Source organism: Centroberyx gerrardi, chromosome 19 (genome assembly GCF_048128805.1).
Source record: "Centroberyx gerrardi isolate f3 chromosome 19, fCenGer3.hap1.cur.20231027, whole genome shotgun sequence".
NCBI lineage: Eukaryota > Metazoa > Chordata > Actinopteri > Beryciformes > Berycidae > Centroberyx > Centroberyx gerrardi.
The window spans coordinates 27,761,325-27,780,367 of NC_136015.1; the positions used below are offsets into that span (position 1 = coordinate 27,761,325).

Genomic DNA, 19,043 nt, shown 5'->3' on the forward strand with positions numbered 1-19,043 from the left:
ACAGGTCCATTCCACGTCTGTCCCTAAAGCACCGCTTGCGCAGACGTTTACACCGGCTGGCGTTGAGATTTAAAATTACAATTTCTCAAACTCTGGAAATGCTATGGTCTCATCCTTCCTTGAGTTTTTTTTTTTTTTTTAAATATTTGGGCTTTAAAGGCTTTTCATAATTCTAAAAAAACTTGGATTGTAAATACATTTTTGCAATTTTCTCCCTGCAACGGGCTACAGCACGCTGATAGACAGATGTGAAAATCTCTCCCTCTCCTCCTTTTTTCCATCCAGCAATTTAGCGCCATCAAAACATGTAAAGTAATTTTACACATGATTACTGACATACCTTAAAAACAACGATGAGGCGCACAGAGACAAGAAACGTGCGATAGTCTGCGATATTCATTGCGCAGTAGTATTGCGCTTCTGTATTTCCATTGAATATCCAATCATGAATACCGACAGCTAGTCGACATGAACAGACTTTTTTAAGACAAGCCATGCCAAAGAACCGCTTCAGAGAACTCCTGTGGGAGTGTCGACTGTCGGTCGGAGGAATAGAGGAGAGGAGAGAGAGAGGTGTGTGAGTAATCACGTTCCCAAAAGGATTTAAAGGACAGAGCTCATTACGTGTATAAATATTTGACATTAAACAAATGTTATTCATGCTGGTTATTTCTTTTTGTTGTATACTATATATACTGTAACATAGGCTATAGGAAATATGAGATGAGTGCGTGAGTAAAGGCACTTTCCAATAATTCCATGCAATAAATTCAGATGAACAATCCTGTCATGTTTTTTATAGTTTGTTACAGTTTATCATTTAATTGGTAAGTCCCTTTTTGCTGTCTTGCTACTCAAGTGCTTTTGGTGATGTGCCTGCAATAATTTATATAATAAATTATACAATAGAATGTTAAAAAAAAAATGCGGTGATGATGGTAATGAGCTCAACTCCGCCGTAGGTGTCACATGACTGCGGTATTGCGGTAACCGTCACAGCCCTACGACCAACTTTGTATTTCGTGGTGGTGCAGATGAGCCTCTGTATGGGAAACACTGCATCTCGCAGCCAAACACGCCCTCTAGAGGCCGTCTCACAAAGCGTTCATGACTGACTGACTGACCTGAATTTGCTTCTCGATGCCCTCGCTGCACCATGGGGAAAAAAAAACTTAAAAAAAAAAAACTTAAAAACTGAGAATGTCACATAACGGCATCTTGGTTTTCATGAAAAATTTGATTTTCCCATTTGTATTTACCTTTTCATTGGGTCTGTCCAACGCGCTCCACCCATAATTATAATATTTCCGACAGCATGTCAAGGCAGCATCGGCTTCCTGCTGTAGTGACTGTTGACCCTGTGCAGAACAAGTGGGGGAAATCTAGGCAATAATAAGGGAAATATTGGACTTTTGCACCCACAATGCAATCGTTTGGCTTCAGAACTCTGCTGTTTGGAGTAATTTTATGGTCATTTTTTGCCCTTTTTGGAACTCTAAAGAAACAGTCTCCATTCACTCCAGTTGTTTTAGAGGGCTTTCTCTCTTTTAGAGTGATGGCTGCAGCAAATGGCAGTTGAACAAATACTGTTGAATGCATTACTCAACAACTCAGAATCAGCGAGAGGATGTTCAGAAAACCCGCTGGTGAGGTAAAAGCCTCAGAATTTGGCAGCAGAATTTGAAATAACTTCCAGTTGGTTTGTTTTTCTACATCAATTTTAAACAAATTAAACAGAGGCTTGCTTCCTGTCCATTTTATTTCATGAATAAAATATTGTCCATGTTTAAGAAGTAAATTAACAACAAAAAGTATTATTGTCTTTGTTGATTGGTTTGAAATAAAACAGTTTGTCCTTTTGTGTAAAACAACAAATGTCCACAGGAGTTTCACTCCGTAAGAAGTCCACCAAAGTAACAGAAGTCTTGTACATTTGGCATTTCCAAAACAGTCTCAGGGTGACCAACATACACAAAAATCACATTTATCTTCCGCGGCAATTTTAAATCTGTGTACAATAAAGGTTTTTACAGGTTAGACAATATAAATGAGTTTGTAAGATGCTTTGATAAACAGTATTTGTTAGGGAGCAAAAGACTTTGTCCCAACGCTCCTGTCCCAAAACTTCATTCCAATATACAGCAGCTTAGCAGGAGGACCGCTATTCTTCTTCTTGTTATCATATTTGGAACTGAGTGGAAGTTACAAATCCTGCAAGAGAAACATAAGGAGTGCCACTATATTCTCTGAACAGAGAAATATTACCTCTAGGTCATCGTACCTCTTCAGTAATAATTCAAACTCCTTGGAAGTTATCGGGACATTGCACATTGTTACAAAATCTTGAAATGATAACAAGTTAATAAATGTTAATTTATTCCAAATTGTGTATCTTTGTGAAATTGTGCTTGTAAATGAGACTTCAATTTTTTTTAAAATCTTAGATCTTGTTAATCTTGCTAATTTCATGAAAACAAAACAAGAGACAAAAAGCCACAAACTTACACTAAAAATGATTTAGAAATGTAACATTAACACAAGATGTGTATGAGCAGTATTCAGATCTGGCTGCATCCCGAACCGCAACACTGACTAGAAGGGTTTGGGTTTCCTCCTGAATGATGGACTATCATGATGTGTCTCTAGTTTATTGTTCTGTTACTGCTGAACAGTTCAGCTCAACCAGCAGCTCTGCAGCTTCACCTGCTGCTGCTCTCACCACAACACTTATGCCGTTTGACCTGTGTCATCTGATTAAAGCTTCTCCCACAAACACTGCAACTGTAGGGTTTCTCTCCTGTATGGAGCCTCACATGCGTATTTAGATTAGACTTCTGAGCAAAGTTTTTACTGCAGACTGAGCAACTAAATGGTTTCTTCCCTGTGTGGAGTTTCATGTGTATTTGTAAATTTGCATTCGCACCAAATCTTTTACCACAAACTGTACATTCAAATGGTTTTTCCCCTGTATGGCTATTCATGTGTCTCTGCAGGATTCCCTTGCGGCTACATTTTTTACCACAAACTGAGCAAATAAATGTTGTTTCTCCCATGTGAAGTTTAATGTGGTTCTTCAGATTTCCCTTTTCACTAAAACGTTTACTACAGAATGAGCAACAAAATGGTCTCTCCCCTGAATGGAGTCTTATGTGTCTTTTAAGACGTCCTTTCATACTAAAACTCTTCCCACATATTGTGCAACTGAAGGGTCTCTCCCCAGTATGGCTTTTCCTGTGTCTAGCCAATGCTCCAGCCTGGCTATAACTTTTTTTACAAACTGAGCAGGAGAAAGGCTTTTCCCCTGTATGACTTCTCATGTGTCTCACTAGGTCTCTCCTTTTGATGACTCTTTTACAACAAACTGAGCAACTAAAGGGTTTCTCACAGGCATTTGATTTCTTATGATTTACAAGGACTTTGTTTTTCTGTGAGTCTAAACCTGACTTAGGTTCCCTAGTCTCCTTCCAACCATCATCTCTGTCTTCAGTCTCAGGTTCAAAACATTGTGAAGAGAGGAGCTGGTCATCACTAGTTGGTTGTAAATGACTAGCTGGATCTAAGTTCCTGGCTGGTTCTGATACTCCACAGTCCTCTCCATCAGCTTCTGTTTTCATCTGTTCAGTTGAGCTGCTGGCTAGAGGCTCTGCCTCTCTGTTCTCCTCAGTTTGGCTTTGATGAAGCTGTGAGGACTGAGGTTTCTCTTCATCATCTTCACTCTTCACAGGGACAGGAGTGAACGGGAACTCGGTGATATCGGCCTCCTCCGGCCCTTGAAGCTGCTCTCCCTCCTGACTGGTCCAGAGTTCCTCCTGTTCCTCTTTAATGTGTGGGGGCTCTGGGTCCTCCTGGTCCAGACTGGGGCTCCAGTCCTGCTGCTCAGGGGGAACCTCTTCTTCACTGACCAGCAGCTCTGGAACATCTAATGGGAAGGACAAAGAAATAATAGAACCAGTTAAAGCCCCTATGTGTAGAATTTGTATCTGATTATATCATCCTCCAATTAATTTTGATACCATAAATGTTTGTCAGTAGAAAAATGAGACCATCGCGGAGAAAATTGGTTTAGTCTACGTGTTGCTTTCAGTCTTTTCATTCTCTGTGTCTGGGGGTATGAACTGGCCCGAAGTGGCGTACTGACTTACGGCAGAAAGTCAAACCAAACCAGTTGCTTAGATTGAACAGCGTGAAGCTAATCAGTATGGCAGATAGTGGTAACACGGAAGACAGGACTGTAACTGCTGGACCCTCTGCAACAGAACAAAACAAGAAACCTATAACAGAAGAGGCTAAAACAGCTAAGAGGGAGAGGGAGGGCAGCGCGAGACCCGGAGCTCCCGGTAACCCCACGGATCGATCGGCTTGAAGTTCCCGTTGCCCGTTCCCCTGCAACGCGGCAGACCGGAGACACCGGTCACCAAACCCCGGGAGCCATCAGCGCCCAGCACTGGTTCCGACATCCTGTGTCCTGCCTTCTGCCAGCTTGATCGGCCGAAATCGCCACAGTTAATACAACTCGATACTCCGATTACGTTACTTGATTTGTGTTTACTCTAGTTTGTTAGCGGTAGCATTTTCCATTAGCTGCAGCTCGTAGCATCAGAATAGTAAATGTTGGATAGGTTATGTTCACAACGACAGCGATCCCCTAAGTATCTGCTATTCTCACAATAGCAAACCACTTCATAGTACAATGCTATATTAGGAATAACATAGGAACTAATGCTTGAGCTACAGTTATCTGCAGCAGTATTTTGTTTACATATTGTGGCTGTATGCAGCTGTATGCTGTATCACAAACGCCGCTAATAGGTTGCAAAGACGTTTGCGACAGTGTCCTTTTTTTGGCACTACCACTAGGAGTCGCCAAAATCAACAATTTTCAAATCCTACACATAGGGGCTTTAACATAACGTTAACATAAGGTTCTTGCTACTTTTATATTTCATAGCATCACAGCTGAATTGCAAGCTTTTATTGTATGCTGATGACTCTGCTCTACTGGTATCCAGGACAGATGTCAACCAGATTGAAGTCACTCTTAGTAAGGAGTTAGAATGTTTAAGGGACTGGCTCATAAACAACAAGCTGTCATAACTGAGTCAATCCTGTTTGGCCCTAAGCGTAGGTTGCAGGTTGCAGACAGGATGAAGGTCACATGCAATGGTAATGAAACTGTATCCCAGACGCATGTCACATACCTAGGCATTACACTTGACCAGTCACTTTCTGGTGAAACTATTGCCGCTAGTACTAACTAAGAGTGCCGGAACTTTTTGTTCCACAGAACAAGGCAGTTTGACATCACTGTTAAGAAACTTCTTGTGACAACTTTAATACAGTGTCACTTTGATTATGCCTGTTCTGCTTGGTTCAGCGGTTTGACAACTAAACTGAAGAACAAAATACAGGTTATGCAAAATAATATAATTCGGTATTTACTAAATGCACCTCCTCAAACTCATGTTGGCAGCCAATAATTCAAGAGAGTGGGCATGTTACCAGTTCAGCTAAGGGTAGAACAATTGAAGCTGAACCACGTGTTTAATGTCATTAATGGTGATGCTCCTGAATACTTTGGATCACCAATAGCCATGGTCCATACTTGGCATGGCCACAACACCAGGGCTAGTGTGCGCTCTTGTAAGGTGCCACGAGTACATAGCGTAGCCCAGAGAACATTTTTTTATACTGGCATCATGCTGTGGAACAACCTTCTGTTAACTATCAGACTGTCCCAGTCTGGAGGGAGTCAGGGAGACGGGTCAGAGAGTAAAGTGAACAGCTGTTAGCAATAGGCCGGTCCTGTGAGATTTTCTTTGGCACTTACAATTTGCAGTATGCACTATGTACATAATGCAAAGTAGTTTTTTTTAGGAAATTTTACTTCATTAGAGGTTATGGATTAAATTAACTGTACTAATGTCAAATTGTAATTGTTTTTTTGCCATCATGTAGTATGTGTTTTTGTGTATTGTTTGTTCCAATTTTTGTAATACCATTGAGGACCACGTTGGAAACAAGTGTTTAATTATGCTTTTACGTGTTATCCTCTGGGTTGTACTGTTGTTTGTAACTCTTTATACCCAATAAATCAATCAATCAACAAGAATAAGATGATGATGCCAGCTAATATTCCACGGGATGGAAAAAAAACCATCAGGATAAGTTTCCTAGTCCTGGGCTTCTACAAAAATTATGCTGAGAATCCCCCATGCACTGAATCTTCTAGTAGTGCGACCTTAGCCATTGCACACCGATGGAGGATTTGATCCTTTTATACTCTGACATTTCACTTACGTTAATTAAAGGAGACAGGCTCATTTGGCTCTTGGTTGATATAGTGCACTTTTATTTTCAAGAGGCCAATGCCAAACCCTTATCAAATTGTCATTTTCAGCTAATTCAGGTACGGAATTAAATTATTACTCCAATTTGCCTACATTTTTTTTTTATTTACATGTAAATTGGCCCAATTTATAACAGCTTCATCGATGCCCTCCATTTAAGTACAAAGGAGAAAGTATAACACTAACAGATTTAGATGTTTACTTTTACGTATAATTACACCTGCTCAGGACCTGCTGTGAGATTTGAACATTTTTCCGAACTAATCTGATCGCACCTCTTGTGTAAACATCAGTGCAAATGATTTGTAAAGAAAAGTAAATAATAAATGCTTAATAAATGAGGCCCATTGAAATTAGCTATTTGAAGTACTTCCAGACTGCCGACATGACTTCTAACCAGACAAAGCTTGTTACAACAAATACTTTTTACATCAATCTGTATGGATCGGAGAGGGAAAATAAATAACTAAATGGATGCAGGACATCGGATCAGTGGATCCCTACACAGCAGCATTTTATAAAGATTCCTTCGCACAAACAGGATAAACTTGGCTAGTCCAGCTAAGTTAGCTACTCTCCTACTTCAGTAAGCTGTGTCCTCTTTTTGAATTAGCCACACCCTGACATAATGCCATTGATCTAGGTGAGTGTCAGGTGCTCAGTGTAGCACAAGGCATACCAGAGGAGAATCTAAATTTCTGTTAGTTGGCCACTGTTTCTCCCAGTTTTCTCCCCCACACGGTTTCTAAAAAAAGTGGTGCACAATCCAGGCTGTTATGTAATACAGTAGTTTTCAACGTGGGGTCCAGGAACCACCAAAATCATATCAAACAATAAAAATATCCTCAGATTTGGGTCTGAGAGACAAAATCTCATCAAATTGGGGTCCGGGCCCTAATGTGGAATAAATCAGGGGTCCTTGATATGAAAAAGGTTGAGAAACACTGATGTAATATAGAGGGATGGTTAAGTGTGTTTAAGTGCATTAACCCTCCCTGTGTTACCTTGTTTTAATAAACAACTTTTGAGTGGAACAGATATTTGTCAGTGAGTCAACCCCTCAACTAAGTACAGCTACAAACTATCCTGAATCAGCATAGTACAGATCTTACTGACCTGATCTGATCTTACTTACTAACCCTAACCCTAACCACTAGCAACTGCAAATATTTTTCAGTGCCGGTCAATGGCAGAAACCCAGGAACCTGCTGGTGGACAGTGGTGGTGATGGGGTCTATCAAGCTGAAGTAGGAGGCCTCCCAGCTCTAGTTGGCAGAGAGGACAGCTGACACGGCACAACATACAGGCAGGCCAAAGCTGCAGATGCTGTATTTGCAGCAAGCAAAAGCCCGAGTGTGGGATGTCGGAGTAAGGAGAGGCTAGGGAGAATGACATCTGGGCAGACTCAAAGAGGTTCTGGAAGAAAGTTTGGCGACTCGAGGGAAATGCAGAACATAGCCGGGTTGTAAAGTGGAAGGAACACGTTGAGGGACTCCTAAACCCGACAGACATGCCGTCTATTCAGGAGACAGTGCTGGAAGATTCAGGAGGGTCTGAGCCATCTCCTTGGCAGAGGTCACTGAAGAAGTTTGAAAGTTCAGGCTTAGGGTTACAGATGCCACGGATGGATGAGCTCCATTCTGAAATGCTGAATATCTGGATATTGTTAGGCTGCTGGTTGACATGTCTCTTCAATGGTGAGTTAATTTTGGGAACAGTGCCTTTGGATTGGCAGACATGGGTGTTGGTCCCAATCTTCAAAACGTCCCCTAACCATCCTAACCCTTTTCTATTATCAAACAATATTTATACAAAATAATGTTACTGGAATGTGTCCAATGTGTTGTGACTGACAAGTGGCTGCTTAACAATACAGCAATTGCACATGAAACATTTCACTTTTTCTGAAAGTTATGAAAGTTAAGCAGTCCTTCAGCTCAAGGTTAACTTGAGCTGAAGGACTGCTCACAACTAGCAATATGCTGTGATTGAGTATTAAAACATATTTTACATTACAACAGTGCTTGTGATGCAAGTTCCATTGTCAGTGTTTCAATGTTAAAATGTCACTTTTGCTGAGCCGGTTGGCCTTTCGCTGTGCTAGCTAAAGCTAACAAGCTATGCTAAAAACATTCAGAGACTACTAGCGAATTCACATGGACAATACCATATAAACATGGTTAACTGCAAATCACTGTTATACATGCCAGCATTATTGCCGAATGCTGACAGAACCAACAACCATACTTAGTGCAGATTCAGTAACCGAACACAGTAACCAACTGTACTATTAATGCTAAGCTAACAGCTTGCTTCAGTGATTTACTTCCTACTTACTGGGAAAAATAGAGATTTATACAAAGAATAGCGGTTATCAAGCCACTTTAGCCACTTGATTTATAGTAATTGTGTTATAATGCTTACCAATCCAACTATAAACTCAAAATGCCAAAGAAAACAAAAACAATTCAATGGTAAAAATCAATACAGTAGTTTTTGTTTTGTTCTAGCAACCAAATAGTAATAAAATCAAAAAACAGAATCCAATTAAACAAATCAAATAGTAAATTTTGTAATGATAAGCCACTCACCTTGATCAGAAAATACTCAAGATTTGCAGATGAATTATCCCTCGCAACAAATGCAGGTTAAAGATGAACAACGGAAACAATGTGGATTTGTTTACATCAATATTTTCAGTATGTTGTTAGACCCCAATGAGTATGTTGAATAAATTTGTTACCTTCAAAGACATTTGGCTACATTTTTTTAAAGATAATTTTTTTGGCATTTTCACTTTTATTAGACAGTTTTAAAGTTGAGAGAGACAGGAAAGATTGGGAGAGAGAGGGGGTATGACAAGTGGCAACAGTCCTGGGATTCAAACCTCAGACACGCCTTAGACCACTGAGCCACCAGGACGCCCCTACATGGCTACAATTTTTACATCCAGATCTCAGTGCAGCGGATTGAAGAGGAAGTTCCTGCCCCTTAATTTAATTGGTGGCCTAAGCTGCAGGTGTTTCAGGTAACCAGAACAGCTACTGCAGCCATCGGTACACCAGTCGGGTAAGAAGAATGCTACGTCCACACTGGTACCAAATGTTTTCCCCAACTTCAAAACCAGTGTCCCCCATTGTAACCAATTTGTAGTTTGTTTGGAGGAAGTGGAGAGGAAGGCCTTGGACACATACCAGGCAGAGCCACTGATTCAGATATGTGAATGACAAGCAGAACCCCGGAGGTTAGGGCTTTCACAGAACATATCCGCATTATTAATTTCACAAGGGAGGAGGTACGGAACAACAAACTGCCCTTTCTGGACTGTGCAGTCTCCTTAACAGAACCGTGTGAAATTGACATCGAGGTGCACAGAAAACCCACTCACACGGACCAATGCCTCCTTTTTGATTCACACCATCCACTGGAACACAAGCTGGGAGTAATCCGGACCTTACACCACCACCTCCGTGCACATGCCCTGCTCGTACGTCACCATGCACGTGCTTGAAAACCATGTGGTAAGTGTTTTTGTTGTTGTTATTGCACTTTGCTCATGTGCGCTACTGGTGGCTATTGATCATCTTTAAGATAACTCCAAACACGATGTTACTTTGAATGCAAAGACCAAACACGACATAACTGTGGATCTTCTAATACAACAATACAAAGAATTTTCACTGCAACTTTCACTAGTGTAGCAATCAAAGACATCTGGTCAGAAATGGTACCAAAAAGACAGAAGCCCTGCTCTGTTATTTGGGCTAAAGAAAGACCATCCCCCTGTCTCAGCCAGTCCACTGGATGAGCCACACCTCCAGGTATAAGCTCCTCAAAATAATCAATGTAACACGTTCAGCACAGAAAAGGGATCAAAGGGTGTGTTCCAACCACTGAGGAGTCACACTGCTCATCCTCCACGAAAATGCCTATGAATCCAAGGTTCAACTAAGGTGCTGGAAAGGAGACTTTTGCTGATTTTTGCTAATTCTGTCTACATGTGTTTTGTAGATTTGGCAAAGGGCTGCGACTGTGTTCCCAGCGGTATCCTGTGGGAGGTGCTTAACTCAAAGTGAGAGCTGGGACAACGCTTAAAATTTTTTCAACCAATCAAAATAGAGTTCTACAAAGAACGGGTTGGGAGAATTCGTTAGTTCACCGCAGTGACAAAGCTGCTGCTGAGGAACTGATGACAGCAGGCCAGAGGAACCCGGTGCTATTTGACAAAGACCATCGCCTCTAAAAATGTTGAAAAGAAACGTGACATACCGGTCGGGATCGGAAGAGCTCTTGGGATTAGCAGTAAGGCTGTTTACTGACATGGAAGCTAGTTAAATCGCTGCCTTTAGTTAGCTAACTAACAAAATAGCACCATGTCTTGGCCGACCTGACCGCAAATGTGTTATTATCCTATGTTTTTAATATGACCGGGAGGTAACAACATGTGTCTCCAGTAGCCTGTTGAAACCCCTTTAGCCACGGTGACGTTCAGGTGTTTCTCTCAACATGGGCTACAGGAGACTTTACTCTTTGATCCACAGTAGATGGTGTGCGGAGTCTCCTACTGGTAAATAAATGAATAGCTTCACTTGGTGGCCATTAGTAATAAGCTCTCATATAAACAAAGCACAATAATGTAATGAAAGCTCCGTATAAGAGCATTATTGATTCTGCTGGCTCCTCTCTCTTTTGTGGCAATTCATGAACCCAAATCCATCGGCTCTGACGTTATTTACTTTAGAGAGCGAGTAAAATAAAAGCACGTTGATAAAGCTCCATTGTTTTCTCTGAATATTTGGCGCCAATATCGTTGTAGTGTGAACGCTTGCGCAACAGCATATCATTATAGTTTATCGTTATCTTTATAGTTGTCGCTCTATGTGTGAATGTGCTTCGTTCCTCAATGAGAGACATCCGCAGTATCATGTAGCGTGTGTGTGCGCACGCGTATGCACGTGTTTGTGTCTATTCTAACCTTTAAAGACGAGATGAAATGAAAAATGCCTTTTTAACCCTTTTAGATCACATCCCCGGTCATACTGTGCACCTATTTAACAATATATGCCAAAAAAATACCAAAAATCAATTTCATTGTATTCTTATATCAAAATTCAATCATGTTTTCTTCCTGTAAAACAAAATATGCCGTGTGCTTACGTAAGCATGCCCGTAACTAATTTCAACCAATAATATCATGACATCCACCCATCAATCAATCTTCAACTTTTAGCGCACAGAGCTAAGAGGCTAAGATTCATTAGTTAGCTAGCTAGCAGCAGCACGGTACTTCGGTGTGTCTTCGGGTGTTATGACACGCCCACTTTTCAACGTTCAAATCAAATTCCTCCCAACGTTACGTCCCGCCTGTCTTTCCTGTTTCACTCGGAAATACGTCACGATACGGAAGTTAGATACTCTTGAAATGCCGTTTCATCTCGACTTTAAGGAGCATGTGGCTTCTGTTCCTGGTCATTCATTATGAAAATGCCTTTTTCCACAACATATATAAATAGTAATAGACACTCAGAAAGCTTCCATATAGAAGTTAAAAAGGTTCCATCCCTGTAAATATGGTGCAGCGCAGGTGCTTTTATGGATAGGCAACTTCAGATGGATGTTTGAGTGCTTCTTTGGAAGCCGTGTAAATATGGTGTCTTGATCAAGCCACCATATTTACAGGGATGGAACCTTTTTAACTTCTATATGGAAGCACCCTTTCTGAGTGTCCATTACTATTTATATATGTTGTGGAAAAAGGCATTTTCATAATGAATGACAGCATATGAAAATTTACCAAACATCAATGTAACTGCTACGATTTTCCAATGAGTATTGTATCTGACCACCCTAATACCCCTGGCAGGAGTGAGAAAGAAGGAAAGAAGGAAAGGAAAAACCTTCCGGTCCTTTTCTAGCTAACTGCCGCAGCTTGATGCAGCTCCTAGGTTTAAGAATGTTTGAGTTGGAAACGGATAGAAATGACAAACTGTGTGTGAACGATGAGAGATGTATATATATTGTACCAACCTGCTCTGTGTAACCGCACTTCAGGATTTAAAACAGCGTCCAGTAGCTTTCGTTGTCGGTCGTTCTGCTCTTTTGAACGAGAAACTTCCTCCTCGTACTCTGCTATCGTTCTTTCAAACAGCCCAAATATCTCTTCAACAGCCGCAGTTAGTCGCTGCTTCACCGACGCTCTCAGCTTCTGGGCTCTGGACATTTTAAAAGCAGTAAGGATAGAAGTTTCTGCCACCTAGCTTCGCAGCTAAACCAGCAGCGAGCTAGCCTTAGCGCAGGATTGACGTCGAGCGTGTTTTCCGGCGAGAAGGAAACGTCATCACGTCACTCGTTTCTCTTAAAGCAATATTCCACTTAGTTTTAACATGGAGGTTATTTGGCACTTGACCGCCATGAAAACCAGAATATAAACATAATAGACTGTAAAAAAAAAAGATGGACGTAGTGAGTGTGACGTCACCCATAGGGTTCTGAAGGGCCGTTTTGAAGCCAAAAGTTGGGGTTCACGAGCGCCGCCATGTTGACATTTCCCGCAGTGCCGCAGCGCCGCCTGCTATTGGTCCGTGATCGGTGACCTGCGCGATCACTGGACGGGCGACCTGTCAATCACTCGGAAAACTACCCCGTTTTATAACCGTTATATCCCGTTAATGACGCAATTATTTTGAAAATCGCCATACTGACACATATTAGAAGAAGTGAAATTGGCTACTGAGACCATAATCTTTTGTCGAAAAAAATTATTGACTTCATATTTTGAGTGAGAAGTTGAGCTGTGGTCCCATAGACATGAATGGAGTTGGGCGGGATTTAGAGTCTTTTTTGAGCCGGACTCTAGCGGATGATAGAGGAACTGCAGCTTTCAGCCGCTTCGTGGTTTTGGCCGCTTGGAATATAAACTACAACTCGTGAAACTTTACTTGTCGGGGATTCAATAACTAGAGATATCCGGAGCTCGACGATGGTCAGCTGCTGTCTCCCTAATGCTGCGGTCAGGCGAGTAGCCGAGCTGCCGGAGATCCAGCTTCTCCCCAGGAAACCACATGGGTCTGAACTACTGACAGAGGACTTCACCCACTTGATGGAGTTGCTAGGCAAGCTGCCTGTACAGGCATTTATCTCAGTATTATTCCTACTGGTTTTTTTTAGTTGTACTTGTGTGATTACTTTGTTGGAAAATGATAAACTAAAAAAAAAGAAAATGATATGACTGTTGGTGCCACACACACCGGTTCATACACCTCATGGCCGCCCTCCTGGGATCAGGGTTCATAAATCATCAGGACTCCACACAACAGCAAGAAACCTTTCTGTAAACATTGCTGCATTTTAACCATTAGTGCTTTAAATCACAGGTTCACATGTTCATGTGGTTTTAAGTCGTTCCCAGAATACGTTTGTCTTCTTTTCTGTTTTGACTGCAAACATTTTTTTTTATTTATTCATTTATTTATTTATTTCAAGGTCTTTTTAAACACTTCCCAACATGACATGCTTATTTTCCAGGTATTCCAGTACTTAAATTCAAGGACATTAAGCACTTTAAGGACCTTGTGTGAACCCTGTGGGATTTCCATGTTCTACAATATTTAGATTCTAAAAACAATTGTGTAATAAACAAAAACACATCCAGTCCTGGGGGGGGGGGGGGGGGGGAGACGATGAAACAAAAGACATACAAGGTAAAGAGCACGTGAATACATGTAGAGGTATTTCTTACCGAACAATTGAAACGACATCTGTATCAAACACACTGAATTAACTGCTATTATACTGCTTTTTTTGTTTTTACATTTGGAAATAACGTCCAGGTCGCTTTTACATCAACATTAAACAAATTAAAAGAGAGACTTGTTTCCAGTCCGTTTCATTTTATGAATAAAATCTAATAAGTAAATTAACAATAAAGAAATGATTATTGTCCTTGCTGATTGGTTTGAAATAAAACAGTTTGTCCTTTTGTGTAAAAGAAAACAAACATCCACAGGAGTTTCATTCCGTAGAAAGTCCTCCAAAGCACCAGAAGTTTTGTACATTTTGGCATTTCCAAAACAGTCTCAGGGTGACCAACATACACAAAAATCACATTTATCTTCCGCGGCAATTTTAAATCTGTGTACAATAAAGGTTTTTACAGGTTAGACAATATAAATGAGTTTGTAAGATGCTTTGATAAACAGTATTTGTTAGGGAGCAAAAGACTTTGTCCCAACGCTCCTGTCCCAAAACTTCATTCCAATATACAGCAGCTTAGCAGGAGGACCGCTATTCTTCTTCTTGTTATCATATTTGGAACTGAGTGGAAGTTACAAATCCTGCAAGAGAAACATAAGGAGTGCCACTATATTCTCTGAACAGAGAAATATTACCTCTAGGTCATCGTACCTCTCCAGTAATAATTCAAACTCCTTGGAAGTTATCGGGACATTGTACATTGTTACAAAATCTTGAAAATTATACAGTTATCTATCACCGTTCAATGATTGTTTTGGTAACGCTTTATTTTCCGGGTCCACAATTTCCTAATAATTTCCTAGAAAGGAACTGTTAATTTTTTAAGTTTCCTGGAAAGAACCATGAAATGATGTAAAATTATTCGGAAAATAGAGAAAGATTGAACGGTTGTTGGTAAGTTCCTCCAATTTCTTCTGTTTCCAAGACAGAACCAGGAAATTATGTAGCAGTTGTATAGAAAATTAGAAATTGACCTCTGGCTATTATTTTTCCAATAGATAGTTTTGCAGTTTTTGTATCTGATCGACAGTTTCTATAGAACTACTTCATAATTTCATGTTTCTTTCCAGGAAACTTCAGAAGAAACTAACAGTTCCTTTCTAGAACATTATTTGGAAATTGCGGATCCAGAAAATAAAGCGTTACCACTGTTTTACCCAAATAATGTTTTTATTGGTTCAATTTTGGAAATAAAGTGATTTATTTCTGTATGGTATATTCCAAATTGTGTATCTATGTGAAGCTGTGCTCGTAAATGAGACTCCAATTCAAGAGGAAATATTAAAGTTAGAAAGCTTCACAGGGATTTTACCAACATCAAAAATACATTTGAGTAAACACTCCATCAGGCCATCAAGCTGTTGAAAAAAATCCATCGCATTTTTGCAAACTATGCTTGGCTGCTACACAGAATTTATCTTCTTAAATAATACAGTTTATTCCTCCAGATGAAACTGAACAATTTGGTGTGAACTGATTTAATTATGGAAGGAGGAATGTGGACAGACCTCCAGCCTTTGATACAAGCTTGTATTTGATCAAGTGCAGTGCAAACTAATCTGTACAGACAGAAGCATGTTTCGAAGAACTGAGCGTCAGAAGAGACGGGCTGAAAAGAGACAAACTATGAAGGCCGGGGATTTCTAACGCAGCTTGTTCTCTCCTTTCAGATTCAGATGTCTCTAGTTTATTGTTCTGTTCCTGCTGAACAGTTCAGCTCTGCAGCTTCACCTGCTGCTGCTCCCACCAACACACTTATGCTTTTTAGCATTTGCTATCCAATTAAATCTTTTTCCACAAACATTGCAACTAAATGGTTTCTCTCCTGTGTGGACTATCATGTGTTTCTTCAGATATCCTTTTTCACAGTAACTTTTACCACAAACTGTGCAGTCAAACGGTTTCTCCTCTGTATGAATGGGCACGTGTCTCAGCAAACTTCTCTTGTGACAAAATCTTTTATCACACAATGAGCAACTAAATGGTTTCTCTCCAGTATGAATGGTCATGTGTGACTGCAGATGTTCCTCGCGGGCAAATCTTTTACCGCAAACTCTGCAACTAAAAGGCCTTTCCCCTGTCTTGGTTTTTACGTGAACCTGCATGTTACCTTTCTGATGAAATGTGTCATCAGGAAGTAAGCTACTTAACTGTTTGTCCTCAGTATGAGATCTTTTATGACTCAGAAGGACTTTGTTGTTTTTCAGTGTGTTGAAACCTGACTGAGGTTCCCTAGTCTCCTTCCAATCATCATCACTGTCTTCAGTCTCAGGTTCAGAACAGTGTGAAGAGAGGAGCTGGTCATCACTAGTTGGTTGTAAATCACCAGCTGGATCTAAGTCCTCTCCATCGGCTTCTGGTTTCATCTGCTGGGCTGAAGTGCCGGCCACAGATGGGTCTCCTTCCCTATTCTGGGTTTGGCGAAGGAGCGAAGGCTCAGTCCGGTCCTGATCTCGACTTTCCACACAGCTAGGATTGTAAGTGAACTCGGTGATATCGGCCTCCTCCGGCCCTCGAAGCTGCTCTCCCTCCTGACTGGTCCAGAGTTCCTCCTGTTCCTCTTTAATGTGTGGGGGCTCTGGGTCCTCCTGGTCCAGACTGGGGCTCCAGTCCTGCTGCTCTGCTTCACTGACCAGCAGCTGTGGAGCATCTAAAGGGAAGGACAAGAAAATAATAGAACCAGTTAACTGAAGGCTGTTTCTACTTTTTTTTTTTTTTTATATTTTATTTATGGCATGTCTGCTTTATTGGACAGTAGAGTGGAGAGGGAAAGGAAAGGGGGAAGAGAGAGGGGGATTCAAACACGGGAAGTTGTGGTTATGTGGCACGCAGCTTCAGCTGTTTGCAGACTGTGTGATTGTGACTGTCTTTTGCATTCAAAAATCTTGATTATTAACCTGTCAGACTGTACGCATTGAAGCCGTTCCACTGTCATATTGTGCAATTGGTTGAACGACACGACTTCTACTTCAGCCGACTGCTCTGGATCTGTCCATGTTGCATGTGATTGGTTATTTGTTACAAACTCCACCTCTTTTATGTGAACACACATATAGCTGATTTGAAAATTGAATTGGATTGACAGAACGAGTTGATAACCACCTTTGGGAGACCAGCTAAGTCAAGTCCAGTTTATTTCTCCAGCCCTTCATCACAAGGCCTGCCTCAAAGAGCTTTACAGAGAACGAGCCTCCCTAGATCTAACAGATCAACAATCAATCACAGAGCAAAATGATCAATACAGTCTGCAACCAAGCAGAACAGAACAGGCCGACCTAACCGATCAGCAGCACCGACCTGAGAGCCTCAGAGAAGACGAGCAGAAACTCCAAGAAAAACCTTAAGAGGAAAAACATTGAAGAAACGGTGCAGGCCGATTCAAAGAGGGAAGGCTGAGCGGGCGACAGCTGGCAGTCAGCCAGGATTGATATTATTTGGTTCTGTGGAGCCGGCAGTGATTATGCTGAACCGGCCTGGTGAGACCGGCCGGAGGGCTTTGAAAAGTTTTTCATGCTGAGGACGAGGGGATTACTTCAGGAATAGATGTTTTAGAGGTGAAGAGACACGGCAAAAGAATTGGAATTTAAAACACAAAACTGCTCTTATATTGCAACATATGTTGGATTTATATTCTACCCAACACTAATGTGGACACTAAAAATTGAAGCAATTTGGAAACATTGCATGAAGACTGAATTTACATGCACAGTAATACAGACATGAAAAACACACATAAGCTGCAGTGCAGGTGCTTTTAGTAGGTTGTTGACTTTAGACAGATGTTTAAGTGTTTCTTTGTACATGGAAGCTCTAAATATGGCATCTTGATTAAGCCTATGTCGATATTTTTATAGGGTGAGGTCAGGTAAATAAGGCCAGATAAGGTTCGAGCTTCATAGCTCTTCAAGCTAATCGCTGCAAATTCAAACTGTTGCCTGTGTGAAAAGAACAATGAATGATTCATTATCATGAATATAATATGATAATATTTTTCAAAAACATCAATGTAAAAGACAGTTTCGATCCACATTTATAATGATTCCTCTGAGTATTTTGATACTATCTGAACACCTTAATACTTTTCTAGCAGGACTGACACATTTTACGCCTTTATTTTGAAGGCAACATCTTCCGGTCCTATTCTGGCTAACTGTCGCACCTTGACGCAGCTCGCAGGGTTGAGAATGTGAAACGTTGTGAACTGTGAACAATGAGAAGATGAGCTTTTGCACCAACCTGCTCTGTGTAACCGCACTTCAGGATTTAAAACAGCGTCCAGTAGCTTTCGTTGTCGGTCGTTCTGCTCTTTTGAACGAGAAACTTCCTCCTCGTACTCTGCTATCGTTCTTTCAAACAGCCCAAATATCTCTTCAACAGCCGCAGTTAGTCGCTGGTCGACCAGCGCTCTCAGCATCTGGGCTCTGGACATTTTAAAAGCAGTAAGGATAGAAGTTTCTGCCACCTAGCTTCGCAGCTAAACCAGTAGCGAGCTAGCCTTAGCGCACGATTGACGTCGAGCGTGTATTCCGGTGAGAAGGAAACGTCATCACGTCACTCGTTTCTCTTAAAGCAATATTAACGCAGCTCTCTGCTTCAGGCTCCAGCAGGTCAGATGTCTGTTCCGCCAGATCAACAATGACGCCTCCGGTCCGGTTTCTTCAGAATAAAAGCGTCATCTCTACAAATCGACAGCACTTGACTAGAAAACTTCATTTTGAACAAAAAAACAACTAGGCCTACTAATTATAAGCAGCGAAACGCAACTATACGATCTAGACCATGCTTTTCAATTGTAATAATTGTTCTAATCATTTTTTTTTTTTTTTTTTAAACATCCAATTTAAATCGAGAAATGCCATTTTTTGATTACACAAACTATTAAACATTACACAGGTCACCTTTCATTGCTACTGCACGAGATAAATGCCAAAACACTCCAGACCT

At 41.0% G+C, this 19,043-nt stretch overlaps 2 protein-coding genes across 2 annotated transcripts in view; one reads left to right on the forward strand and one right to left on the reverse strand.

Annotated features, from left to right (window-relative positions):
• Window positions 1–19,043, forward strand: part of LOC139921418 (uncharacterized) — a 75,090-nt gene that overhangs the window by 18,759 nt on the left and 37,288 nt on the right. The window lies entirely within an intron of this gene.
• The window catches only part of LOC144542909 (uncharacterized), a 43,812-nt gene continuing 26,735 nt past the window's right edge, over window positions 1,967–19,043 (reverse strand). Inside the window, exon 2 of the mRNA XM_078290509.1 lies at window positions 1,967–3,425. Within this exon, the coding sequence (XP_078146635.1) occupies window positions 2,700–3,317 (618 nt within the window). The 5' untranslated portion in view covers window positions 3,318–3,425 and the 3' untranslated portion in view covers window positions 1,967–2,699. The remainder of the gene's footprint in view (window positions 3,426–19,043) is intronic.